Below are 26,861 nucleotides of genomic sequence, written 5' to 3'. Positions count from 1 at the left end.
CCTGGAAAAGAACTCCATAATATGAGGTAAATAAAAGTCCAACTGATGATTGCATCAATGATGCATGAAAACCAGCAGTATTGGTAAAGAAAACTGATGTTTCTTTTAATGAAGTAATTCACTCTGCAGTAGTATCGAGCACTTTAATTGTGAAGAGACAATTTAAAAGAATGAGGCAACATTATACTTAATTGGAATTATGAAAAAATTGTTCTTTTAGTCAAATAAAAAGGAAAAATAAAAAAAGGAACAGATCATTTACAATGGGGACTCTATCAAGGTAAGAAGAAGTATTGATTGGAAGCCTTTTTATTTAGAAGTTTCAGTTATTTATGGTCAAATAAATTTAGCCAGATTTTATCAAAACATGCCTGAACATGCCTTTTATTCATAATGTTTCAAAGTGACACAATACCGTGAACATTTTTTGGATAGATTGAATCTTTGTTGCGTCTTAATCCTTCAAAAATTGTGATATGAGAATTTGTTCAATCTAAAACAATGAAAATATATTCATTCATTCATTCTAAAGTGATTCTCTATCTTAGAATTATTGGTATGTCCTTTTTGGCTGCCATTGGTATTCTGCTGGTCGTCCTCGGATGTGTTTTAGATGAATTCAAAACAGAAAAAGGGTAAAACATTATCAACCTTGAGATCCTTTTTTATTGTTTTTTTTTTTGCTAGAAGCACTTGTCTTCCTGTCTCAAAGGCATAAATTTAACTTTTTGAAATACATAATTAATAGTTCTTTATAGAACTATTTTACTTCTAATTGATTTTAACTTTTAGCAGTTGCTTCATTTTTCTGTCTTACATTTAGTCCTATAGGTTCATTTTTCAACAGTTTCTTTATTAACTCTATAAATCCTAAATTTTTTTCAGACCATGGTGGATAATGTTTAACTGTAAGATAGCTTTTTTAATTTGAAATTTTATGCTCCAAGAGTTTCTTCTTAAGAAAATATTGAGAACTGTCCCTGTTAATCCACTTCCTGAACAAACTTAGAGACAGTTTTTTTAAATGATTTTTACTACTCTATTAATAACATAAAATTTGATAGTTTTATGAATAATTGTGTGTTCTCAATCAGAAAGGGTTCATTATCATAGAAAATAAGTGAAAACGAACCCCTTTATTCAGTCAAGAAAACATATTTATATTTTCATCTCACTATTCAATTCTTGGCTTGTTTTAGTATTTTTCTACATACTTGCACCAATCCCTACATTGATTTGCAAAAGACTTGGGAATGATTTTTCCTCGTTCAGCGGAACATCAAAGTAAGAAAAAACACTTTGTATATATATCATCACATGATAACGAATGCAATTCGAGAGAAAAAATCACGAGTTTCTCTTCTCTTTATGTTTTTCTTTTATTTATAGTTATTACACGGTACCGAGTACAATTATATGGAATATATTTTTTGAGTTCAGATTTTTCGTCATATTTATTTATGATAATGTTGTTTATCTTCAACATGCAAAAAGATGAGTAATCTGATTGACTAAAAATGCGTACATAAATGAAATGCTGTATTTCATATTGTACTGTGCAAATGCGAGACCACCTTCAAAAATAGGGGTCATTTTATGACTAGAAATGTTTTCTTTTCGCTTACAATACACAACACAACAATTTATTTATAATTTTTAGTTTGGTTATTGAAATTGCTTTGTTTTTAACCACCGGAATCGTCATATCAGCATTTGGTAAGTTTTCGAATCTAACTAATGATGATTTCTAATACGCAAATTATTTGTATTTTCATAATTGCGTATGCTATAAGTTTTTTACCAAAATCTTTGTCTCAGAATTCAACAGATCTTCTTGGGAGAAACTGTCAAAAATTTGATCATTAATTTTATTATTCAAATAATTTTTTTGTTTTTTCAGGATTACCTGTTGTTTTGGCCAGAGCAAGTGTTGTAAGTTATGATCTGCAAATATGGTTAATTTTTTTTTCTCTATTTGAAACGATACTGGGTTGTGGTTCATAGTGTTTTGACCCTTAAAAGTAAGAAGCCGTACACATGAGTTTTAAGTTTGGAAAATTCCTGACCTTCCTTTTGAATTATCTTAAAAATTACTTTTGATAATAGATACTTTTAAAGACTATGCAGTTACCTAACTTATAAACTTTCTAAATGTAGCTCTTTCCCTCCTGCACAAAAACCATTATAACCATATGCTTTACGACATAACATATTATTTAAAAACGACAAAATCGTTTATTGAAAAATGTAGATTTTGCTTTCAGGGGCACTCACATATTAAAGTTTTCCACGCCTTTTATAGTGTCAACCACCAAGAATTGATGAAATTCTTTGCTTCTTCTATTTAATCGTTATTTTTTATTAATCCTTTTCTTAAAATACAATTTTGTAGATCAAATATGGTGCTATGGCTTGTGTAATGATTGGCAATCTGTTCATCTTTGGTACAATTCTTTTATTTTTCACAGTGTTTGACCAAGAAGATGATTTTGGATTTTAATGACATGTGTTACATCTTAATTATTCATCGTGTGATATATTTGGCAAAGTTTGATCCATTTTGTCCACACAGCAAAGAGCTTCAGCTCAATACTAAAAAATCTCCTGTTATTTTGCATAAAAGCTTTTTTCAAAACTTTCAATGATTTTTCTATGCTATACTTTCAATTTTGGCTTAAAATTTGGTCCTATAATTGAAATTTCAATATTGTAGAAAAGCTGTTCTTTAATGCAAAGCCAAGATGGAAAACCTCAATTTACTCTAATCTTTGGTCCTCATTTCATCGTCTAAGTACAAAGGCTCAATTATTTTGGTTATTGCCATTTAAAACGATTTTTATCTTTCTCAATCTATTTTTCTACTGAGCATTTTAGTTATCTGAAAGGTAGAAATTTAGGGGGAAATTTAGGGGGATGGCCAAAAATTTTAAAATTTAAAGAATATTTTCTGCCTGCTAAATGAACTATTATTAGGCTACCTTATTGGAACTAATTTTCGTGGGAATTAATTTTAGCATTTTTCGCAGGTTTTTGGCAAAACCACAAAAATTTGAACTCGTGAAATACAATTTTTTCCGATTTTATTGAAAAATTTGAAAAAAGCCCTAGGAAAATGAAAGAAACTTGTCCAAAAAAGGGCAAAACCGTGAAAATTAAATCCTGCGAAATACAACTTTTCCAATTTTTTCTTTGACCGCAAATATTAATTCCTGCAAAAATTAGTTCTAATAAGGTATTTATTAAAAAATCTAAATTTATTCATAGTAAAAGCTTTTCTGCTGCGCCATTGTCAGTACAAACATAGAATGGTAAAAATCGCAAATTTTCTATCAAAAATGTTGAAAAAATTGCCTAATTATCTACAAATAAAAAATATTTCATTTATGAAAGTGCTATAAAGGCTACTTGAGTGTTGTCCATACCAACACTTTTGTTTTTGGAGGATCACAAGTTTTCAATTTATTTATTTTCAAAAAATAAGTTTTTTGTTTTTTAAAGTTCTCTTAGTCATTTCTATATCAATACTATACCTCTTAGGCATACAATGTAAAAAGTTAGTTTATTATCGGATAAAAGTCATATTTTCCAGGTTCCAATCGATGTTTTAGCCAAGTTTACAGATTTGGCTTTTTATCAATTTTTGATTATGCTTTTTTCTGAGAATTAAAAAAATAATAAGAATTTTTTTTCTGAGAATTATGAGGCTTACTCTGATTTATTTAGTTCTATAAAAACTGGATATCAAAGATAATCACAGGGCATCTGTTGTTAAAGAAACTTGCGAATGTGATTTTTTAGGTCGTTTATTATGTGTTTTTAGTATTGTGTAATGAAAAATTGTAATTTATTATAAGTAGAATTGAAAAAGAAAGTTTAAATTTTGTGTATTGTTACAGATTGTTATTATGGAGGTTTGGATAGCAATTGGTTATACTCAATAGCCTAAATTTGAAATCTTTGGCAAAGGATATATAATGTATATTATTTGATCAGATTTCTTTTGAAACTCAGTACCCAAATGGTGCTAACCTGTTGCCCATCAATATGATGCCCAACATCGAGAAGGGTATCATTATAAGACTCTAATCAAATGTTTTGGTTGACCATGATTTAGAAACTGTTTTCAAGGATTATATAAGGGACGAGATCGAGTTTTTACAAGCTCTTATTTGATTTGATTATGATGATTATTGACACTCGTGATTTTTTTGTTTCGAATTTTCCTTGTCCTTTCGGACTCTGAAAATTAATAACAACAAAATCACTCGTGCAATTATTCTCGAATTGCACTCGTTATCATGTGATTACGTATACCCTAACTTATAAAAACTCCATCTCATCTGTTATATAAAGCTAAGAAGCTAAAAGCCAAAAATTATTACAAACTTAGAGTTCTACTGACGTTTGGAATGATCTTTCTTTCTTGCAAAAAAGTTATTTTCAAACTCGTTAAGATTTTATGTTTCAAAGTTATCTTTGATGTTCTCTGAATTTCTAAAATTCATTCTTCTTTTTCCTTCATTAGTAAAAAATTATAATATAATACACAAAAACAACAATAACACTATCGAAAATGTTCAAGAAACCATTCAAAGTGAAGACCAACACAGCCATTAGAGGATCGGAGAGGTAAGGTATTTGAGGTATTTATCGGTAAATATCGTCAACTATGAACACATTTGGCGATTTTTGGATGAAAAATACTGAAGAATCTTCATTAATATAGACTTGAACCTTTAAAGAAACTTGCATTCATGCATAATATGTCCATTTGCGTTTTATTCTGTATACCTTCGCTATCACTATCCATCGATACACAATTTTTATAAGAAGATCTAAAATTTTCGAAACTTTCGGATCTTTTTAAGTTTTCAGACTTGAATGTTTTGTTCTGTACCCTCACTATTCATCAATACCTTATATTATAGGCGAAAAATTAGAGAGACGATCAGCAAGACATTTCCAGAGATTCCCAAAGAAACATTAACATCCTTGATACCAAACAAAGAAGAAATGAGTGTCATGAAGATTTTGACGTATAGTGAGCGCAATGTCACTTGTTATTGTCTGAAAAAGAATCCTATCTTTTTTGAAGTAGAGGGGTGCATTCTACCGACAGGTTAGTCCCCTGGTTTGGATTGTGTATTGAAAGGACTTTTTTAACACCTTTAACAGTCTTTCCTCTGTTTCTTCTTCGTTTTTAGAACAATTTTGTAACAATTTCTTAGAAATTCCTTAAAAGTGAATAAAATACTTTGAGTTTACACTTAAAGGCACAAGGCTTACAGTTTTTCAAACGTGTTCCGTAAGTTGATTTTTCTACTTGACAATCGAATGTCTTCAGTACCGTGGTGCCCCCCCCCCCAGCGACCGATTTTCTTTTTTTTTTGGAGGGGGTAGAGGCGCCAAAATAAAAAGGGCGCAAAAAACGCCTCTGATTACTAATTTCGGCGCCCGTTTGCTCTTATACACCTTAGATAAGGCAGTTTTCGGCCGAAAAGAGAAATATCCCCCAATTTTCGTGCTCGCATTGCTCGCGTTATTTCTAAAAAGAGATTTACTTTTCATAGGGCGGGGTTTTGCCAAAATAAAAAAATTTTCTAAAATTGCCTCCCCAGTTTGTCCGAACTTTAGTCGACCCACCACAGTACTGAATGTCTTCATTCTAAAAATTACATTTAATTATACATTATACAGACCATTGATTTAAAACGCGTTGATGTAAGGAAGAATTGAGTTAGGAATGTATATGAATGGTCTAAATTTCTAATGGGAAAAAGAAAAATTTAGCTTATTGCTTTTACAAGTTTCAGTTCACGTGTTTTGGCTTGCGATCATTTTTACCGAGTTTGTCATAAAAAAAGTTTTCTCTATGTTTTAGTTTACACTTTATGGCAGCATCCGAACTTAATCTTGTCATTCAGAACATTTCCAAATGTACTCAATAATTTACAAGGAGGTGCAGGTAGGTGGATGATATATATTTTCAAACACGAATTCTTTAATGCGCCAAAATAAGTAGGTAGAATTTAACGGTATTGAAATTAACACGACAAATTATTAAATATCATTTAACGTTTCTCCTACCATTTGTTCACGCAGCATTTTTAAACAAAAGAAAGAAATTTCTCCCCCTCTCAAGCCGCGCGAGCGAGCTGAAATTTTGAGAAAGTCTCTTGTTAATTCTACTTAAAAGACAGGCGCGCCTGAATAGAATAGCTGGGTGTAAACTTTTAGCGTGAGTGGTAATTAATGAATTCCGCTTACAATGATTTTCCGTGGAGGTAATAAAAATATAGATGGAGGTACCACTCCTACTATTCTAGTGTATTGTATCGTTGATAGCAAACTGTTGCTTTGTTGCTTTGGGGAAAAGCCATTAATTTTGCTTTCGCTCATGGGAATACTTGAGTCGAAGAGAATTTGAATAAAACCACGCTACATTTTTAATTTGTTCATTGTGTGATGACAGTTTTGTTGATAAAAGATAAGAAAACCATGCAAGAATAAGCACAGAACATCGAATTTGAAATATTCGCTGCTCTCGACAAATTTTGTCAATTTTTACATATTTACTAATGCCAATCTTTCAACTATATTCTATCAAAATTTTGAGGCAGCTGCTATTTTAGATCTAAAGATATTTATAGCAAAGAACCTTCCGCAAACAACAAAGAATTCGCAATATTTGAAGAAGTTTACCTCTCGAAAGTTTCCCGATAAAATAAAAACTTCTTTTAAAACTATAAAGAAATTATTACTCGAAAAAAATTCGCATTTTACCTAAAAATACGAGGTTTCTTTGGACAGAATAACTTTACTTTAGTTCTTATAATCTATATCGTGACTGATTTTTGCTATCAAGGTGATCAAAGGAGGCCGATTTGAAAGAAATTTCTAAAGAGTTTTATGACTTCTACAGAAAAGTTATTACTCCATCTAACTTTTATTACCTCTATGGATTTTCTAATATTACTGATTTTACTGCTTTTCTTCGCCTTACGGGACTATTTTTCAAGTTAAAATCACGGGCTTCTGAAAAATCTACCACTGCAAGTGGTTTTTCTCAGCTAAGGTTGCACATTTCCAATTCGAAATTTGCTTGCATTGCTTTGACGTTTTTCTCAAAGAAGGCTAAAACAAAAAGCCGACAAAACGATTCCACGAACACTGATTTGAGTCTATGGTAGTTAAAAGGATTTTTTGTCCGTCTGAATGAGCCGTCTACCATACTAGACTAGTAAACCAGGTAACATTTCTCTTTTTTTTCTCGACAGATTTGATGTTTCCTGGTATTATTCCACCTGCAACTGGATTTGGTGATTTCCACAAAGATCAAATTGCCGCCGTAACACTGCTTGGGAACGGGTAAATTAAACTTGATTCAATTCTTTATTTACTATCTTTGTACCAAAACATTTCTTAGCAGTTTACAGTAGCTTTATTCAGGAAATGCACCACTGCATCATTTTTGCCTTTTCATCCTTTTATGTCCCTTATTACTTCTGAAAAGATGGGGAATGCGTGGAACTTGCCTTCCCCGCAATGACTGGCTCCCTAGCTTCCTAGCTAAATTCTTACTGTCCGTCTATTCAAATAATATTAAAATAGGCTAGAAGAATAGTCAAATTTGACCGACATTTTTATTCTTATTCTGTGGATGATTTGCATGTGTTTTTTTTCGTTTGTTCGGCTTCTCAATATTAGAATCTGCCCAAACTGTTTGACCTAACTCGGAGGTCCTTTAAATTAACCCGGATGTCCGTTCCATCGTTCTTCTGTTCGTCCGTCTGTTACCAGCTTTTCTCGGGATTGGCTCATTAGTTCTTTCTGATTTTTTTGCACAATGATGTAAAGCGACAAAGCTCAAAATGTGATTTTTAAAGAAATCTTTTTTGGGCAAATTTGGTCCAAAAACCACCCAAAAATAGGGTTTTTCGAACAAAATTTGTTACGTAGAATTTCCTGATTTTTTCCAGAAAGATACATAATAATGTGTGCTAAAAAATGGCCGAAACAACTTTTTCCGGAAAATTCTTATTCGCCGTAAAAAATTTTACGTGATTTTTTTTATGTCAAAATCTTGAGCTTCTAAAAAATCTAAAAGTTTTTCTTCGATAAGATTGCACATTTCTAATTCGAAATTGCTTGCGGACAACAGTATTGTTTTTCCTATCACCTTTTAACCATTCAGCGAAGAGTGATGTGCTTTTTATTTAATTTTTCCTTCTCATTATTGTATTTTGCTTCTGTGCTGGACATTATTATCTTTCTTTTCTGGTTTTATTTTTATGTGACTCTCATCATCAAGTAGGTCCATTTTAGCATGTGGTTTGTACATATCATAGAAAATCATGTAACAGACTATACAAATCTCCATCTCACCTAATTCGAACAAATCCCTCTTAAGATTTCAAGTTAAAGAAACTCGACTTTGAATTCCATAACTGTCCATCTTTTTTCAGAGCAGCAGTAGCAGTGGGAATCACAACCTGCAGTAAACGTGATATTGAAACCGGTGGTCCACAAGGAAAGAAATTGACCATATACCATTGTGTCAAAGATCATCTGTGGTAAGTTAAAGAATTGGAAGGAGGTAAGGCGATTGACCCGTGGCCGGCATGAGCCGAAAAGGGAAATTATTGCGTTTACCAGACAACGTCGTTGCCGTACCCAGTAGCGTGATGGCAGGGGGGTTTAGGGGGCGCAAAGAGACGCCTATGATTACTAATTACGGCGCCCCTTTGCTCTTTTACACCTTAGATATGACATTTTCGTCCAAAAAGAGAGAAAACACCCCAATATTTCATAGGGGGCGCTAAAATCATAATATTCCAAATTTGCCTCCTTAGTTTGCCCAATTTTTTGTCGACCCACCACGCTACTGGCCGCGACAAAACAGATCCATGTCATATCGGCGAAATTACAATTGTCATCTCATTTGCAAATCAGAGTGATCGCCTCTTATTCATGCGTTCAAGAAGGCACCATCACAGAAACAATATCTTGCATATTCCCTTACACTGTGTACCTCATTCCCCTTACATGGTCTAGGTTTACCCGAGTGACGGTACATTCATTTGATAAATGAATCGCAGCACTGAGTGGAAATCGAACCTTGACCTCCTGTATAGGAGCACACAATACACTACTACACTCCTACGTTCTTGCTGTCTAGTTTTTTTTGTTTTGGTTTTCAGAAGACGCAAATTTTTATGAAATCTTTATCCCGGTTTAATTTTTTGTGGTTGTTAGAGAAAGCAATGTTACCCTTAACTTGAGTTGATTAATTTTTGCGTGGACTTTTTTTCACGAATTGAAATTTTCCCGTATTTCTTTTGTTTTCCTAGAAATTTTAGCGAAAATCTGAATTTAGAATTTTTCGTCTTGATTGCGAAAAGTAATTCATGCAAAGTTTATTCACTTTACATTTTTATAGGGCTGCAGGTGACAAGAGTACTATACCCATAATCGAAGAAAACTCGGTACAAATCTCTTCTTTGACCGACCAATCAGATTTTGCAACAACATTAGAGAATTTGGAAGGTAAGAATGTTGTTGTTGATTCCAAGGAAAAGTCTAGGTTGTATATGCAATTATATTACCCGTCTGATTTTATTACTTACCCTTAAGAAACATTGATCCATATTTATGATATGCACCACTGCAACAACTTCACGAAATTATACAACTTTTCTTTTTTGTTCCACCCAATACGTCACTTTTCTATTCTCAACTTCAGTTGAGCTAGAATCTGACAATGTATGTATGTATGTGTCTATGTATGTATGTGTGTGTGTATGTATGTCTGTCCGAAAACTTTGGGGCAGGCTGGAGACTTCAAAAATGATCGGGTTTGGCTGAAATTTGGCACACTTGTTCCTTGGGTGAATATCTGGGGGTGATTTTTTCATTTTCTGAAAATTTCCATTTTTAAGGGCGTGGTCACGAGTTTTCGCCAAAACGAGGCTAAAACTTTGGGGCAGGCTGGAGACTTCAAAAATGATCGGATTTGGTTGAAATTTGGCACACTTGTTCCTTGGATGAATATCTGGGGGTCTTTTTTTCAATTTTTCAAAATTTCCATTTTCAAGGGCGTGGTCACGAGTTTTCGCCAAAACGAGGCTAAAACTTTGGGGCAGGCTGGAGACTTCAAAAATGATCGGGTTTGGTTGAAATTTGGCACACTTGTTCCTTGGGTGAATATCTGGGGGTGTTTTTTCTCATTTTTTGAAAATTTTCATTTTTAAGGGCGTGGTCACGAGTTTTTGCCAAAACGAGGCTAAAACTTTGGGGCAGGCTGGAGACTTCAAGGGCTAATCCCTGTGGATGGTTTTCATTATTTTATAATTTCCATTTTAAGGGGGTGGTCATGAGTTTTTAATTGAAATTGGTTACAATTTTACAATTGGGCCTACGAATGATTTAAAAACACTGAAGTTGAGCCCAGTGCGGTTAGCACGTTCGACAGTTTTTTATATTGGGTGGAAAATCTTTTTAAAAGTTCTCAGAAGACTCTCCAGTGTTGCATATTATGAATAGAGGTTTTCAGGCTTTGTCATTGTTACGTAACTTAAGGAAAATGCTACATTACGGAAGCAAACGTTCGAATTTGCAGGGCGGCTCCTTACGCCTCCTTCAGTTCTCAACTTCAGTTGAGCTACAATCTGACAATGTCTGTCTGTGTGTGTGTGTGTCTGTCTGTCTGTCTGTCACAAAAACTTTAGGGCAGCCTGTAGACTTTAAAAATGCTTGGATTTGGCTGAAATTTTGCACACTTGGTCCTTGGGTGAATATCTGGGGGTGTTTTTTTCTTTTTTTAAAAATTTAGATTTTTGGGGCCTGGGGACGAGTTTTTCGCCAAAACGAGGCTAAAACTTTAGGGCAGCCTGGAGACTTCAAAAATGCTTGGATTTGGCTGAACTTTTGCACACTTTTTCCTTGGGTGAATATATGGGGGTGTTTTTTTCTTTTTTTGAAAATTTTATTTTTGGGGCCTGGGGGCGAGTTTTTTGCTAAAACGAGGCTAAAACTTGAGGGCAGCCTGGAGACTCAAAAATGCTTGGATTTGGCTGAAATTTTGCACACTTGTTCCTTGGGTGAATATCTGGGGGTGTTTTTTTTCTTTTTTTGAAAATTTTGATTTTTGGGGCCTGGGGACGAGTTTTCCGCCAAAACGATGCTAAAACTTTAGGGCAGCCTAGAGACTTCAAAAATGCTTGGATTTGGCTGAAATTTTACAGTCCAATTCGGGAAAAAAAAGTCAAAGGGAAGCGGGTTCATTTTCCTCTTGTTCCTGCGTTTCCCTGTACAGCGCATAAGAGTCAAGGGCAAACACTTTCAAAAGTTGTGGTCGACCTTGTTTCTTCAAAAGGGATGAAAAATGTTGACATCAGTTTTTCATACGTTCCCTTGAGCAGAGTTCGGACATTGAACGATCTCACAATATTGAGACCATTTGATATGTCAGTTATGCTAAAACGACTTAGTCCAGATTGTCATGACATGATGAATGATTTTAGAGAAAGGGATATGTGTAGAAGCTTCAGTGATACCTAAATATTTTCACCTCTAGTCAATTTGATTGATATCTTATTTATTTCTGTATGTAATATTTAGAGAATTTTCACGCTAAATGGGATCATTGTTTTTATTCTCGATTCGAATTTATGGTGGAGATTTTTTGTTTAATTCGAAAAGAAATCCGCGTTGGTAGATACAAATTTGAATTAGAGAAAATTTTTGGAGCTGAAATTCCGTTTAGCCTGTTATTTTTAAAGGTCTTGCGAGTTCTTGCACCCTATTATTTGAGCATCTACAATCGGGCCTTCGAATTAGTTGGGGAAATACTGAAGTTGAGCCCAGTGCGTTGCGCACGTTACTATTACGTAGCTTAGTCAACTTGAAAAAACTAAAATCTTATTAGTTTTTGATGTTTTTTTTACAAATCAAGCGGTTTTGAATTCGACCCCCCCCGTCAGTGGTGAACAGAACTTTGCCTGATTGGTTCACTTGCGTAGTATCTTCTTACTGCAATAACGATAACCTTCTTTTTTACTTTCGCAAGGCTACTTTGATGATTAGAGCTTCCAAACAATATTTTTTCATTTTGTCTTATTTTAGACGATAATGTTGAAGAAAAAGATGAGCCCAATGAAACAGAAATTCTCTCTCCTGAAACAATAAATGAGGGAGATAAAACAGAGGCCGCCTGTGAAGAAGAAGATGAACCACGATTATCTCCACAGGGTTAATATACAGCTAAAATCTAAACTTTTGTTTATCTTATTTGAGGTCTGGGATCAGTCTTTTGTACTGAATGTTTAAGTCTAGATCTGAACTAATGATTTAATAATTATTTATTTACATTGTAGAACCTTAAAAATCCCATAAATTTTCGCGCGTCTTTTATTTTGCGCCTTTTATTTGGCGCCTTTGATTTTCGCGCACCTCTTAAAAAAAGCGTTTTCGCGCACCTTTTAATTTTTGCGTATCTGATAATTTCTGGGATAGTTTTTGTGTGTTTTTGACGAAAAAATATATAGGCGTAAAGGATAAAAAAATAAAGTCAGAGCTTAGAACACCACTTGTGGTACGGATTTTAGTGAGATGTTAACATCCTGTTGGTATATTCAAAATTGATTTCTTGAAAACAGTGCTATAATGAGATTTCCACTAATCAGAAAAATAACTATACCTTATCGGGGAAAAAAATGTCGGGGGAAAGTGACGGAAATTTTGAGGGGGTGACGAAATTTTTACCTGACATTTTATCACCCGACCAAACCTTTTAGCCGATTTTTTTATCCCTGACCGAAACTTTTACCCAAACTTTTATACTCCAACCAAAAATTAAATGCAAATTTTTACACCCTGAATTACAGAAGTTAGTGCTTTAAAGGTCGAATTACAAGATCTTTTTTCGAGCAAGTGAAGGAAACCAATTCATTTGGACAATTTCGTCGGGTGGAAGTGACTAAATTGTAAATTTGGTCGAGGAAAAGTGACGAGTTTGAAATTTTGGTCGGGGAAAAGGACAAAAATGCCTCTGGTGACGAAATTTTTCCCCGACTTATTAAAACCCCGACATTTTTTCCCCGATAAGGTATCGTGCAATCTTTTAGCTTTCGTGCAGCCGGCAGTTTATACATTACGCGAAAATTAATGGGATAAAGGTACCTGGAAAAACGGAAATTGGATTCATTATTTTCTAATGAAACAGCCTCGGTAAAAGTCAAATTTAAAATGGCGCACATAACTACCAGGTCTATCAAGTCTAAAAAATTATGTCACATTTTTCTAAAGAGGAGATGGACCAGCTATTAAACAACTGTTTCTGCCAAGCTGTTATCAACTCAAAGAAAGCTGAATTACCAATGTTGGTCACCAAATTTGCAAGTCAGTACCTACATCCAGCCTGGTAAGCTAATTTTTTTGAAACTTAAAAATAATAAACACCATACATTGTAAAAGTACGTTTGCGACTGCGGTCGAGGGTGAGTACTTTAAAGACAGAAACTTTCGCGATTTTTGCCCTTTTTCGCGAAAGTTTGTGCCGAAAGTTTTTTTGCAGCCTAAAGTAGCCATACTCCAAAATGAAGGCTCTCCATCATAAATTTTGAATCCCCCTCAGATCTTCAACTGCAACCAGTTACAGCAACCGATAGGACGAGGGACTCGTATAAGCCTTCAAGACTTTGGCCTTAGCTCTTGACCCCTTGATTTCAAAAGGTTAATACTTTTTGAAAGGCTATAAAAATAGCTTTCCAATGATACGAAAAGGAGTTCGTTACTTTCTGGTTACAGCTTCTTATATGGCGCTTTGAAATTTCGAAAAGAAATCAACTTTTTCAAAATAAAAAAGTTTAGGGGTGTTGACAGAAGGCTACAGTGGAAACCTTCTTCAAATCAAATCCCCGCTCCTTTCCATGTTCCGTTCAGTTCATGGACCCCGTGAAAACGATCAAAAAACTGTCTGATTACTTAGCTATCCACATTAAACATCGTTATTGATTCCACTATACATAAGTAAATGTTTTTTCCATATTCCAGTCCCGAGGGTCAAAGAATCGATGTCAAGAAATCTTCATATAAAAAGGTAAGCTCTAGTTTAGACGGCCCATCACCCTGCCTATTCTGATTGTGAATTAAAGTTAACAGAAAGTTGGCTGTCTAAAGTCAATACCGAGTTTATGTATCGGAGGATATCGAGGGCGACGGTAAGTGAAATCGATACAAAACAAAGTCAATAGTTGATGTACGGCTCTATATCGCCTTTGATCACCTAAACAGACGACGGTATTTTGGTGTTTTTACCGTCGTCGAGCAAAGTGGACGGTGATTTTGGAGACATGTCAACTTTGCTTTATACCGTCCCCCTCGATTTATCTCGAATACATAAACTCGCTAATACATTGCCCTCTCCTGACGTCAATGCAATGACTTCTTTCAACCTTTTTCTAGCAAAGGTTTTAAAAGTGCCATCTTTGTGCCCACTTTTTGCCTACTCTAACAATTAGAATATGCAGGGCAAAAAGTCAGCCGTCTAAACTAGGGCTAAGCCTTTTATAAATTGAGTACATAAACTTTTTTAATTTGTAGACTTAACTCGCTAACTGGATGGACTGGCTCTTGTTTCAAATGAACTCCTCATTCATAATATTCAATACGCAATGTTTTCTATGCGCAAACACCCCGGTTTTTGCCAGTAGTAGGAAATTTAAAACCATTCTCTAGGTTTAATTTGCCACTACTTGCAAAGACCAGGGCTTTTCCGTTGAAAACATTACGTCATGAATATAATGATTAGAATAACAATTTAAACTCATTTCATCTTCTTATCAACCCTGGCAATTCAGGAAACCGTCCTTATTTGTGTCTGTGTAACATTTTTTACTTATCTTAGCTTTTATCGAGGCATTCGTTCTGCATCCATCACTTACATTCCAACGAAGGCGAGAGATTAATCTGAAACCATTTATAATCACATGGCCCGCGTGGTTCTAATGCAAATGCCAGATTGAAAGTAACCCAAAAAAAGTATTCGAAAAATTGCCACGCGGCGTAAATTCTAAAGTTTTGTTCCTCTAACTTTTGGTTATATCTCATTGCCCCTATCTGTCTTCTTTTTTTCCAGATGTCAAAATTTCTGAGTGAGATGGTTAGCAGAGGAATTATAGAGATGAAAGAATTTCAAAAAGGTGTCGAGTCGATCACAAAAATCAACCAAGAGAACGAAACGTGAGTCTTTGCTTCTAAAACGCAAATAAACTTCGATCTTCTAAAATAACATAATGATAGCTATCCTTAAAAGCAATTTGCATTCGGGGACGAAGTACATGCTATTTTTGCATGAATAGCTATTAGCTAGAAACATGTTTCTTTAATAAGAACATTGGTGCCTTCGGATGTTCTTAACTTTTCATAATTTCACCATTTTTCAAGTATTTATGTGCAATTTCCAAAAAAACAGTGTTTTTTAAGTCCATACAGCCTTAAAATGATCTCAATCTATTCTTAATATTTTGGCAATCGAGGCCTTAGGCTTTGGGCCTTGTTCTTATATAGTTTGCTCTTGTAAAAGAATGTGAATCAGTTTTTCATTTTTACCTACAGTATATTAAAGGTTTTGTTTTTAAATAAGAATATTTCCGTCTGTTTACTCATCAATTTTAATTCACAAGCTTTTCCACATTAGATTGACACGTATGTGGAGGAAGATTGGTTAGATAGAGGGAAAGAAAAACATTTTTTCGCTTATATCAGCATAATATAACAATTAGGCAGACACTGTCCTGATATGAAATATGTGTCTGATATGAAACGGCAACACTTTATGTAAAATAAAACCTTTAACTTTCGTTTTTAAAATTCATGTTTAGTTTACGGGAATTCAAACAATCAGATTTTGCGAAGCTAGCGAAAGAAATGAAAGAACTCCATCTACAAGAAAAGAAAGATGAAGAAACCAAAAATAAACAAGGTGTCGAAATTCGAGAACTGTTTTCTGTGTCCGGCAAAACAATACCCTTCTTCAAGGAGATTGGAATCAGGTACACTGTCTTTTATTTTCCTTTTTTTATGCTATTCCCTCCCAAGATCTTTTAACTCTGCTAGCTTTAGTTAGCATGGGCCCCGGCGAGCCATTTTGAGTAAGGGAGGGGGGGGGGTAATATTTTGGAAAAGATGTCACCCACCATGGTTGGGCGACGAAGAAAAATGTTCTTTTTTTACACCCTCAGAACACCTTATCAAAACACCACACGTTATCTAATTGGGGAGAATAATAGTTTTTATGGCTTAAAATAGTAACTTTAAAAAAAGTATGGCATGGTATGCAAAAAAGTGGGATACCCCCCCCCCCCCATTGACGGGGCTCATGGTTAGAAGAACGATGTTATTACTTTCTTATTACTACTTTCTTCATGTTCAGATACTTGATATTCATGATATGCACCACTGCAATGTCTTCCGTTCCACCCAGTAGCTGATTGGTTAAAAGTGACGTATTGACCTATTTTACGTCACTTTCAACCAATCAGCTACTGGGTGGAACGGAAGACATTGCAATGGCGCATATCATGAATACCGGTCTTTATCAGAACACTTATAAATTATTTCGTTGACTTTTTCGATGGTTTGGTGACCGATCTCAAGAGTTTTTATAAGATACTTTAATAATTGGTCATTTAAAGTAATAAAAATGACGCGTTCTTTAGAAAAAGTAACAAAATTGTTTTATTACTAATTAACGACCAACCAAATCAAATAAGAGCTTATTGTTTATTTGTGCGTTGTTACTTTTTGGTTCTTTGTTTTTATTTTGTTATTGTTGTTGGTTTTAAGGTTTGTCGCTGTTTTGTTTTGTTGGTTTTCAACTTTTGTCCTTGTTGCGTTAAGTTGGTGAAAATGATTTCTCGCTCAGTTTGAATGTTTTTGATTTTTAGTTTGACACGCGTTTTCTGAATTTTAATTAGCTTTTTCAGATATAAAAACTCCATTTCCACTTTCTTCCACTTTACTTTGGGTGTCCAAATATTGTCGTTTCGATTACTTGTCATTTTTATTACTATGTTTATTTTAATGGAATAGCCAGATGATTTGAGATATCTGGCATTTGGATTTCTTCTACTTTCCTATTTTTGTTTAAATATTTTCCAAAGCTGAGATACTCAAGAAAACAATAGAATTTCAACGTGAAAACCGTGTAAAGAACCCAATTTTTAAAAATTTCAGAGTTATGATATCTTTAGATAAAAAAGAAGGTTTCTGCAGTCCCTTTGAACTAGATATTTCGATGATATTTTTAACGTTTTTTTTCTCCATTTTCTTATATCAGCAAAGGATGTGTTTTAGCATCACCGGACATCCGTAAACTCTTAATGGAATATGTTAAAAAGAAAGAACTGATTGACCCAAACAACAAGAAATTTGTACGGTTAGACCCACTGTTGACGGATGTTTTGTTCAAGAAAGGTGAACATCAGGAGAAGTTGACTTGGGATAAACTGATGAGCCAGTAAGATAAATTTCTTCTTTATCGCTTTTCCGTTAGATCCTCTATTCATGATATGCACCATTGCAATGTCTTCTGACATTACATCACAGACCCAACAGCTGATTGGTTGTAAGTGACGTAAAATCAGTCAATACGTCACTTTCAACCAATCAGCTGTTAGGTCCATGGAAGACCTTGCGATGGTGCATACCATGAATACAATGTTGAAAGTTCTTCCGCCTCAGACGGATTCCCATCTCAGCTAAAGGCCGGTCTCCATTTTCGCGCGAAATCGAGCGAAAACTTTTTGTCAATCGTTTTTACCTGCAGAAAAGATTACCTTACAAAAACGTTAAAAAGTTTTCGCTCATTTCTCGCGAAAGTGGAGACCGGCCTTAAAGAGAACGACAAAAGGCTTAAGGCCGGTCTCAACTTGCGCGCGCTGCAATCGCACTTTTTGGCTTCAATCCTTTTTGCTTGGAAAAAAGATTACGTCATAAAAATGTAGCGCGCGCACGAAAAAAAAGTTGAACACATTTCAACTTTTTTCAACCGTTACGTCAGATCGCGCCAATGGAGTTGCTTCATTTTTCTTTTGACCAATAGCATGGAAGCTTTTCTCGAAAAGTGCGATTGAAGCGCGCGCAAGTGGAGACCGGCCTTTAATGAAATTCTTTTTAAAAAACGCTGAGTTTTTTTTTTTTTTTTTTTTTTTTTGTGACGTCAATTCTGGTTTGGAGTTCGAAAAAGAAGACGCTATAATGTCTTAACGTCAGAAAAACGTTCGAAAATACCGCCGAAATCAAGGTCAAGGTGCTAGACAGGGTCGAAAAATCCCGAAGAAAAGTCTACCGCAGTCAAGGTAGCCTGAGCGTGAGGGCGAACAAGTACCTCGAAGAAAAGACGCCTGTAGTCAAGGGTGCAGAAGATCAGTTGAAAAAGACTGATTGGCTCGAATATATAGCCAGAAGAAAAATCCTCTGCAGCCAGGAGGTAGACGCGTCTCTCCGACAGAGTGAAGAGTCTAGAATACACCTTCCCACCGATATCCCACCGCATTCGTTCCTGATCTTTTCTTTTTAAAACAGTTATCCTTCGACAAATAGGGATATTGTTTACGTGTAAAAGAAATGGCTAATGGATGCAGGGAAGATGACATCAACATCGCCTCAACACAGAAAGATAGCAGACCACCGATCAGACAGTTCATAGTGTTTCCACCACAGCAAGTCAACAAAATCGGCACTGGAGAGTCGTTCTCGAATCTCTACCCAAAATCAAGAGATCTAACAGAACAGGGAAGAGATGAGCAAATGCCCGAGGATAAAATACTACCTCCCTCGCAACCCTTCTTGCAACCTCTCCCACCACTCGATAAGAAATACCCATGCGGAAATTGCGACAAAGAATTGAAATCTGAAGGCGGAAGGAAATATCACCTAAAATTTTGCAAAGGCAAAAAGGAAGTCACTACAAAGCCAAGTCCAACTGGCAAAGAAGTGACGTCACAAGAGAATCAACAAAAAGTGACGTCAGAAGAAATGTCAGGGACGAACAAAAAGCAACCTCCTGATCCACCAACACCACCAACGCCACCCGACCCTCCAAATAATCATCCTCAGGCTGTAATTTACCCAAATATCCAATCATTCCGCTGGAATGACGTTGATGGGTCCGAGGCCATTCGGGACATAGATATGTGCTACCAAAGAATAGTAACATGGAAGAAGAATCTTTTTCTGCTGCCTAAAGGAAATGCAGGAAAAGAGTATATTCGAGAAATCACAAAGCTGTTGACTGCGTTCGTCGAGAAAACTCCACTCCAAAGCTGTGCATTCACCGCCATCCAAATCATGCCAGCACTTCTTCTGCAGAAGCCATCAAAAACGTCAAAGAGTAAAGATCACCTCCAAGCGCTTGAAAGAAGAATGAAAATCTGGAAGAAAGGAGACTTTCACCAACTTCTCCGAGAAGCGGAAACTATACAGCAGCGCCTTCCTTCAACGTATAAGAAGAAAGACCTCGCCACTACCTCACGAAAGTTTCGAGACATGATGCAAAAAGGCAACGTCAATGGAGCAATCAAGTTACTAACCAACAACATGCGCGGAGGTGTACTCCCATTGGACGACAATACCATCAAACAGCTTCGAGTAAAGCATCCACGTGCGAAACCAGCAGACGAATCCGCTATTCTCCAAGGTCCACTTCTACAAGTAGAACCGGTTGTCTTCGAGGTGATTGATGAAAATCTAATCTACAAAGCAGCCCAGCTAACCAAAGGCGGATCGGGTCCTTCGGGGCTAGATGCTGATGGTTGGCGCCATATTCTCACATCTAGAAGCTTTGGAGAAGCAGGACGAAATCTGAGAACCGCTCTCTCCTTAGTCATCCGTCATCTATGCACCAATGAAATCATGGACGATTCCTTACAATCATTAATGGCATCTCGATTAATTCCTCTTGACAAGATGCCCGGTGTGCGTCCAATAGGCGTCGGGGAAGTGCTACGACGAATAATGGGCAAAGTTGTCATGAGTGTCCTTAAAGCAGACATAACAAACTCAGTTCCAAATTCACAGCTGTGCGGAGAGAAATCAGGAAGCGAGGCTGCTATCCACGCAATGCGATCAATGTTTGAAAAGGCAGAGACAGACGCAGTACTTCTGGTTGCCGCTGAAAATGCATTTAACAGCCTAAATAGAGCTGTTTTCCTCCACAACATTGGTATCACCTGTCCCTTATTGGCAACCTACGTTCGAAACTGCTATTCCAAATCAGCTAAGCTATTCGTAATCGGTGGTGGCGAACTAAAATCGTTTGAAGGTACCACTCAACTCAACTCAACTTGGTATGGCAATATATGCAATAGGAACGACACCCCTTCTACATCAACTGGCGATGAAACCACAATCAAGATCAGAGAAAGAAGTTGCTTTTGCTGACGATCTAACAGCTGCTGGATCCCTCGGCAACCTTCGAAGCTGGTGGGACAAATTAAGTGCTGAAGGTCCACTGTTTGGCTACCATCCGAAACCCACTAAATCGTGGCTCATCGTAAAGAATGAGAAAATTGCAGAAGCAACCAAAGCTTTTCAAGGTACCAATATCCAAATAACAACACAAGGATCGAAGCATCTTGGTGCAGTAATTGGCAGCCAAGAGTTTAAAGATTCGTTCATCGCGGAAAAAGTTCTGACCTGGGTAAACGAGATCACGCTTTTGTCCAAAATTGCTGTCAGTCAACCCCAATCTGCTTACGCCTGTTTCGTTGGAGGTTACCAGCACAAACTCACGTACTTCCTGAGGACAGTTCCTGACATCGAGGAATATCTGCAACCGGTTGATGAGGTGATACGACACCATTTGATTCCTGCTCTCACTGGTGGTCGACTTGTCAGTGACGATGAACGCCAGCTTCTCTCACTTCCACCACGACTCGGTGGCTTGGGATTGAAGATGTTTGTGGAAACAGCATCAGAAGAGTTCAATAATTCCCAACGAATGACGAATGACAACCAAAATCAAATTCTTGGTAAAGAGAAAATTGAAAATCCAGCGACCAAATATCAAATCACAAAAGAAAGGTCAGATCGTCAAAAAGAAAAACTCGACTATCTCATTCAATCAATGGCACCCGACAAAAAGAAGAGTACCCTTGCGAACGGTCAAAAAGGCGTATCCAACTGGCTGACGACCTTGCCATTGAAAGAACATGGATTGGACCTCTCTAGAAACGAGTTTACTGATGCTATACGATTGCGCTACGGTTGGAAACTAGACAAGATGCCATCAAAATGTGCATGTGGTGCAACCTTCGACGTTGCGCATGCTCTGTCATGTAAAAAAGGAGGTTTTGTCACTCTTAGGCATAATGAGCTGCGTGATATCACTGCCGAGATGTTAGAAGAAGTATGCAAAGACGTTAAAGTTGAACCGATACTATCAGAAATCCAGGAAGGCGAAGAAACAAGAGGAAACCAATCGAAAGAAGCAAGACTCGACGTAAGCACTGTTAGCTTTTGGACAAGGGGTCAACGGGCATTTTTTGACATAAGGGTCTTTGACCTACAAGCCCAGAGATACCGAAGCCAAGAGCTTACAAAGTGCTATGAAACAAACGAGAAAGAGAAGAAAAGACATTACAACGAAAGAATACTTCAAGTTGAAAATGGAACATTCACTCCCCTAGTCTTCTCCACGAATGGAGCAATGGGAAAAGAATGCATGGTATTCTACAAACGTTTAGCGGGATTAATCGCAGACAAACGGGACTGTAATGTTAATGAGATTACACGTGCAATTCGCACAAAACTTTGTTTTTCGCTCCTTCGCGCAACAATACGGTGCGTGCGAGGCTCGCGATCGCGAAAGGTTATCTTAGATAACCTTGAGAGTCTGAAATTCTGCGAGCAGAATCTGTGATTGTAAATATTTTATACAAGGGAAAAAATTTAACAATATATATAAGTAGAAAATTACAGTACGGGTAACGACCCAGGAAATTCTAATTGTACATATAAAACCCTTTTGTGTTTACGTTTTATTTTTATTACAATGTAGTGTAGTTTTTGTTAATAATATACAGTTGACAATAACCTTTCAATCAAAACGGAAAAAAAAAAAAAAATTGGTCAAAAGAAAAATGAAGCAACTCCATTGGCGCGAACTGACGTAACGGTCGAAAAAAGTTGAAATGTGTTCAACTTTTTTTTCAAGCGCGCGCTACATTTTTATGACGTAATCTTTTTTCCAAGCAAAAAGGATTGAAGCCCAAAAGTGCAATCGTAGCGCGCGCAAGTGGAAACCGGCCTTAACTCAAAAGAACTTTCTCTTTCGAACCTTTTAAACCAATTAAAACCCGTGCTGACATCAGCGAATATACCATGGAACTGGAACAAATCTCGGGACCCCCTATTTAGCTTTCGTCATTCTCTTTAAGTATATAAAGACGCTTTTCAGTCTCAAAATTCGACTAATTCACAAAAAACTAACGTGCTAATATTTTTTACTCGGTGCATTCCATTTTTCGCTTCAGAAGGAAAACCTTACTTTGATCAATTTCAATAAATCGAACGTCTCTATGAATTGAAGATGGTCTTAATCTTTCTTTTTTCCTGAAGCTCATAAGTCATTTTACGTCTATACTGCTTATAGAGGCTGAAATCTTTAGCCCAAAAAAAGTAAAGAAACTTTCTTTCTACTGCAATGGAATTTTTGATAACACAGTCAACCTCTAATTTGAATCCTCGGCTCTTTAAACAATCCTCCTTTCTTTCCGAATCTTTCTGTAATTTGAACTAAAATATCGGTTTCTTCAGCTGGTATGAAATGGTATTATCTGTAATTCGAATTTTTCCCTAATGAAGATATTTCTCTGCCCCTTGAAGGTTGAATCAGAGAAATCACTGGTATTAAAATTCACTTCACTTCTCTTTCTTTCAGTATGGTGGAAAACATGAACCCATGTTGTGAAATTGCCATTCCTGGTGAAAAACCTATCATAAGGTAAATATATGTGACCCCCCCCCCCAAGCGATTAAAGGGGCTTTTAAGGGCCGATAAATGACTGATAGAAATTTACCAAAAGGTCGTTACTAGTTTAGTTAATTTAGCTGCCGCTGCGAAGCGTCCGGTCCCAGACCGGCCCCGATCGTCCAGTCGACTTCTTTTTACAAGAATTTTTTTATGTAATCGCTTCTAAAATCACTAACAAGCGGTCAGGACCGGTCTAACGAGCGGCCACGAGCGTCTAGAAGCGGCCAGGACCGTTAGAGATCACATTTCTAGAAGGTCTGAAGGCCGATCTAAAACAAAAATTTGACCGCTACTGGACCGTTCGTAATACCGGACCAAGACCGGTCTGATTTTCAGGTACTTTAAATCGCTTGGGAAGTCAAATTTTCATCTGGTGGCTTTCGATGTCTATCCTCTTTTTTATTTGCGATAGACCTGGCTGGGAGGTCGAATACTGAAGTGGGGCACCACACCTACTCTCAGCTTCCATTTGTTGATTACCGCCCAAATTTAAGCTACTCACTTTCTGAGTTAAGAGGTGACTAGGGTTCGAACCTACAACCCTTAGATTTTAAGGCGAATGCTCTGCAGGCCGAGCTAACCAATCACAATCATAAGATAGTTTTATCCAGCCTTCTGTAGAGATGATGCGTCCACAATGGCGGATCTAAGAGGGGTTAAAAATTTATGAAGGAGAGTTTATACCAGCTATACGTCTTGTAAGAAAATGAATATATTCTCCGTCATAAAATTTGGACCGTCACTGTTTCCACGTAACGTATTCTCCGTCGTAAAATTTGGACTGTCACTGTGTCCACGTAATCAGGTTTTTCATTGAAAATGCATTCCTCTAATTGGCTGACAGAGATAAAATGTGAACATCCAATTTGGAGAAAAACCCTCTGTACTATACAAAAATAGGTGAACAATATTTAGAAGCTGATCTTTCACAACGTGACCTTATTATTATCCTTCTGGAACTAAAATTTAACTTTTTTTATAAATCGCTTGGTTTTCTTTCTAGGAAAGGGAAAATGGAGTGCATTGAAGTAACAACAGAAAAGCGAATGGGTAACAAAAAGGTTTGTAATTAACCCTTGTTTGTTGATATTCGACTGTAATTCTAAAAGTTGAGATTTCCCAGGTTAGGACAGTGATTTTTATGGATGTACCTAATCCAATGTCTACATTTAGGTGGTGCGCACATAAGTGGATGATCTGTTTTTTGGATTAATATTGTCATATTTTGGTTATAAAAAATTTTCCTATACATTGTACTTTTCTATGTGATACTAGCAGTGGCATTTTAACAGGGGGGCCAACTTTTTGCTCGGACACCCCTGAACATTTTTCCCGCCACGACAATGCAAACTGGGGATGGAAGAAAAATATTTATTTTTCATTGTACTTTTTTAGGTGACACTAGTGAAGAATTTGGATCAGTATGGTATTGACTTGAAAGATTTTGCACAAGAATTACAACAGATGGCAGCTTCCAGTACTGCACGTAAGAATTATACGTTTTCTAGTCGTGTAAGAGTTAATCAAATTATACAGCAACAACTTAACCATCTTAATCTCTCATGTTCTGTTCAGTTCATAAGACAACCAAGCTTGCTGGTCGTTGGCCCTTTGAAAACAATCGAGACTCTTATAAAGTTTTTGATGTAATTAGTTAACACTATCTATGATACATCGCATGCCATCGAGGCAAAAGTACCTTTTTCGAAATTAGTGGCTGAGATACCTCAAACTTAAAATTTCGAGATTGATCTTTAATTTCTTGTAGTTGAGAAGAATACTAACTGGAAAAAGGACCCAATCTAAAAATTCTATATCATCAATGTAAAAAAGTTGCTACAGACACCATTTTGAGATAAGATCTTTTGCCTTGATGATGGCGAAATTGGAACACGTTGATTCTTAAAAGATTCATTTATTATTTTTGTCTTTTCCAGTGCACGAAATACCAGTAGGGAAGAACGATCGTTTCGCGGTACAAGTTCAAGGTGTTCAAACTAAACACGTCAAAACGTTATTAGGTACGTCACTATTATGATTGCTTTAAAGAAACTCTTAGGTTCCCCAAATAAACGCCCTCCCCCCTCCGCTTGTTAATTTTTCGAAAATTTTCCATAGTTAATTTCCGTGATAAACAAAGAGGAATGAATACAGTGGTATTTCGTTCGGGGCTGTGGACGGCAAAATTTGTCGTTCTTTTTGTCTATTTTTAGTAATGCAGGATTTGTTAGATAAACCACCTCGTAAGAGCAGAAGTAGCCTTTTTGCGCCCCAATACTTTCAAGCGTCCCTAGAAAACTGTTGATTGCCCGCTATGACATCTATAGTACTCTGTACTAGAGTGAATCTCACATTTATCGCTCCGTAGTACACTCTGTGTACGGACAACATTAGACTAGTAGTAAACTAGTCGTTGATAACAGACCCATATAGAAAAAATTCAAGCTCCAAATAAAAAGAATCAAAGAGGTGAGGTTGCATGTATTTTTTTGAATTTCAACGACTAGAAGCTTCTTCCCTCAAAAAACGATGTTTAATTTTACAACCTTTTTTAGGTTTTTGAGAATCCATCCAACTTTTTTTGAGTAAATGATATTTCATAGTAACATTAAACATGGGAACATATAAATAAATGAGCATTTCCAAAAATGCAATAAACAGAAAGAAAAATAAATGCAATCCCGCACGGGTCAGACATATAGAAATCTGTATGTCTCTCCTTACGATTTTAGGTGAAGAAAAAAAGGCGTTGGAAGAAGCTTCTAGTCGGTTATTTTCCTTTTCTCTCACGCGCGCTGAATATTTGATTATTGTTTACATTATTTGATTAACAGTTTTATATCATTAATAACCGACTAGTTTACTAGTCTAGGACAACATCTATCACCTGCTATTTTATTCAATAATAAGTCTTTTGTCTTACTCGGTTTGAAAAAATAACTGAACGGCATAAACCAATATCTTAGCCAAATTAGCCTCGCTTCCGATCCCCGTTTCCATCGTTTTTTTTTTAATACTCAATCTTTCTTAAATATTCAGATCGCAGAAATATCCCGAAAAAATACATCAAAGGCTTGGACAATATTGATGGGAAGAAGAAAAGGTGACATACGAAAATAAGTTTTTTCAAACTCTAGAATACTCAGAAATTGTTTTTTATTTATGATATTATTTTTCTATATACTGTAACGAAAGAAAATGTTTAAATTTGTTTTTGCGGTCTTCTGTAATTCCTAGCTACCCCTACAATTTTTACGCGAAATAAAAAAAACTCGGGCAAATAAACGGAGAAATAAATCGAAGCGAGGATAATAACTATAATCGATTAGCTAGGAAATAACAATGCTAAGCGAATGTAGTGCGTGTGAGGTGACCGTTAGCTTATCTGGCCCCAGATGCAGAAGTTTTCATCCGACACGCCAAAGGTCTGAAGGTCGGAAAATTTTCAACATCTGGAGTGTTTGAATTACGAAATTTTGCAAAACCGCTTCAAGGATTTTTCAGTGGAAGACCTGGTAACCAAGGCCTCGTTTTGGGAGATTGTCGGCTCCAACAGAAATACTTTCAGGTTTACGCACTGGGGTAGTTGAATCCGACTGGGATGTGGCACGACTATCATTCCTCTCCGATGGAAAATTGGCCTGCTCTTTTAGAGCTTTAGCATGGGTGGCCGCCAATCCGCCATCGGAATATCAGATAAACCGTTAGCTACAACGTCACAGGCGACTATACTTCAATTAAGTCTACTCTCTTCTTTAAAGCTCTCCAAAGAATTATAAAAATCTTAAGCGAATTTAACTCATCCCAATACCGTTTTGTTTTAGTT

The 26,861-nt window shown here is 36.3% G+C and overlaps 2 protein-coding genes across 2 annotated transcripts; both read left to right on the top strand.

The window, feature by feature from the left end:
• Window positions 1-222: 222 nt before the first annotated feature.
• On the top strand, window positions 223-2,889 carry LOC136817437 (leptin receptor gene-related protein-like). Its single transcript, XM_067073769.1, has 7 exons — window positions 223-280; window positions 549-635; window positions 886-908; window positions 1,200-1,284; window positions 1,661-1,716; window positions 1,901-1,932; window positions 2,393-2,889. The coding sequence occupies exons 1-7, from the start codon at window positions 264-266 to the stop codon at window positions 2,498-2,500; spliced, it is 408 nt and encodes a 135-aa protein (XP_066929870.1). The 5' UTR covers window positions 223-263; the 3' UTR covers window positions 2,501-2,889.
• Window positions 2,890-4,528: 1,639 nt separating this feature from the next.
• Window positions 4,529-26,246, top strand: LOC136817436 (eukaryotic translation initiation factor 2D-like). The gene is made up of 17 exons (XM_067073768.1): window positions 4,529-4,629; window positions 4,929-5,119; window positions 5,882-5,965; window positions 7,278-7,368; window positions 8,466-8,573; window positions 9,440-9,546; window positions 12,124-12,249; window positions 13,306-13,420; window positions 14,053-14,098; window positions 15,137-15,240; window positions 15,882-16,052; window positions 17,339-17,518; window positions 22,943-23,005; window positions 24,039-24,096; window positions 24,431-24,521; window positions 24,973-25,056; window positions 26,075-26,246. Exons 1-17 carry the CDS (start codon window positions 4,574-4,576, stop codon window positions 26,140-26,142), a joined length of 1,743 nt encoding a protein of 580 aa, XP_066929869.1. The 5' UTR covers window positions 4,529-4,573; the 3' UTR covers window positions 26,143-26,246.
• Window positions 26,247-26,861: the final 615 nt, after the last annotated feature.

This window comes from Clytia hemisphaerica, unplaced genomic scaffold (assembly GCF_902728285.1).
Source record: "Clytia hemisphaerica strain Z4C2 unplaced genomic scaffold, Clytia hemisphaerica genome assembly, whole genome shotgun sequence".
In the NCBI taxonomy this organism is placed as follows: Eukaryota; Metazoa; Cnidaria; class Hydrozoa; order Leptothecata; family Clytiidae; genus Clytia; species Clytia hemisphaerica.
This window is presented reverse-complemented; position numbering and strand designations above follow the sequence as displayed.

Bases quoted from the DNA above. Each gene is read 5' to 3' on its own strand.
- LOC136817437 (XM_067073769.1), top strand. The intron at 636-885 runs GTAAAACATTAT...AATTTTTTTCAG, and splicing joins GAATTCAAAACAGAAAAAGG to ACCATGGTGGATAATGTTTA. The intron at 1,285-1,660 runs GTAAGAAAAAAC...TATAATTTTTAG, and splicing joins TCGTTCAGCGGAACATCAAA to TTTGGTTATTGAAATTGCTT.
- LOC136817436 (XM_067073768.1), top strand. From the start codon at position 4,574: ATGTTCAAGAAACCATTCAAAGTGAAGACCAACACAGCCATTAGAGGA. The intron at 8,574-9,439 runs GTAAGTTAAAGA...ACATTTTTATAG, and splicing joins TGTGTCAAAGATCATCTGTG to GGCTGCAGGTGACAAGAGTA. The intron at 24,097-24,430 runs GTTTGTAATTAA...GTACTTTTTTAG, and splicing joins AGCGAATGGGTAACAAAAAG to GTGACACTAGTGAAGAATTT.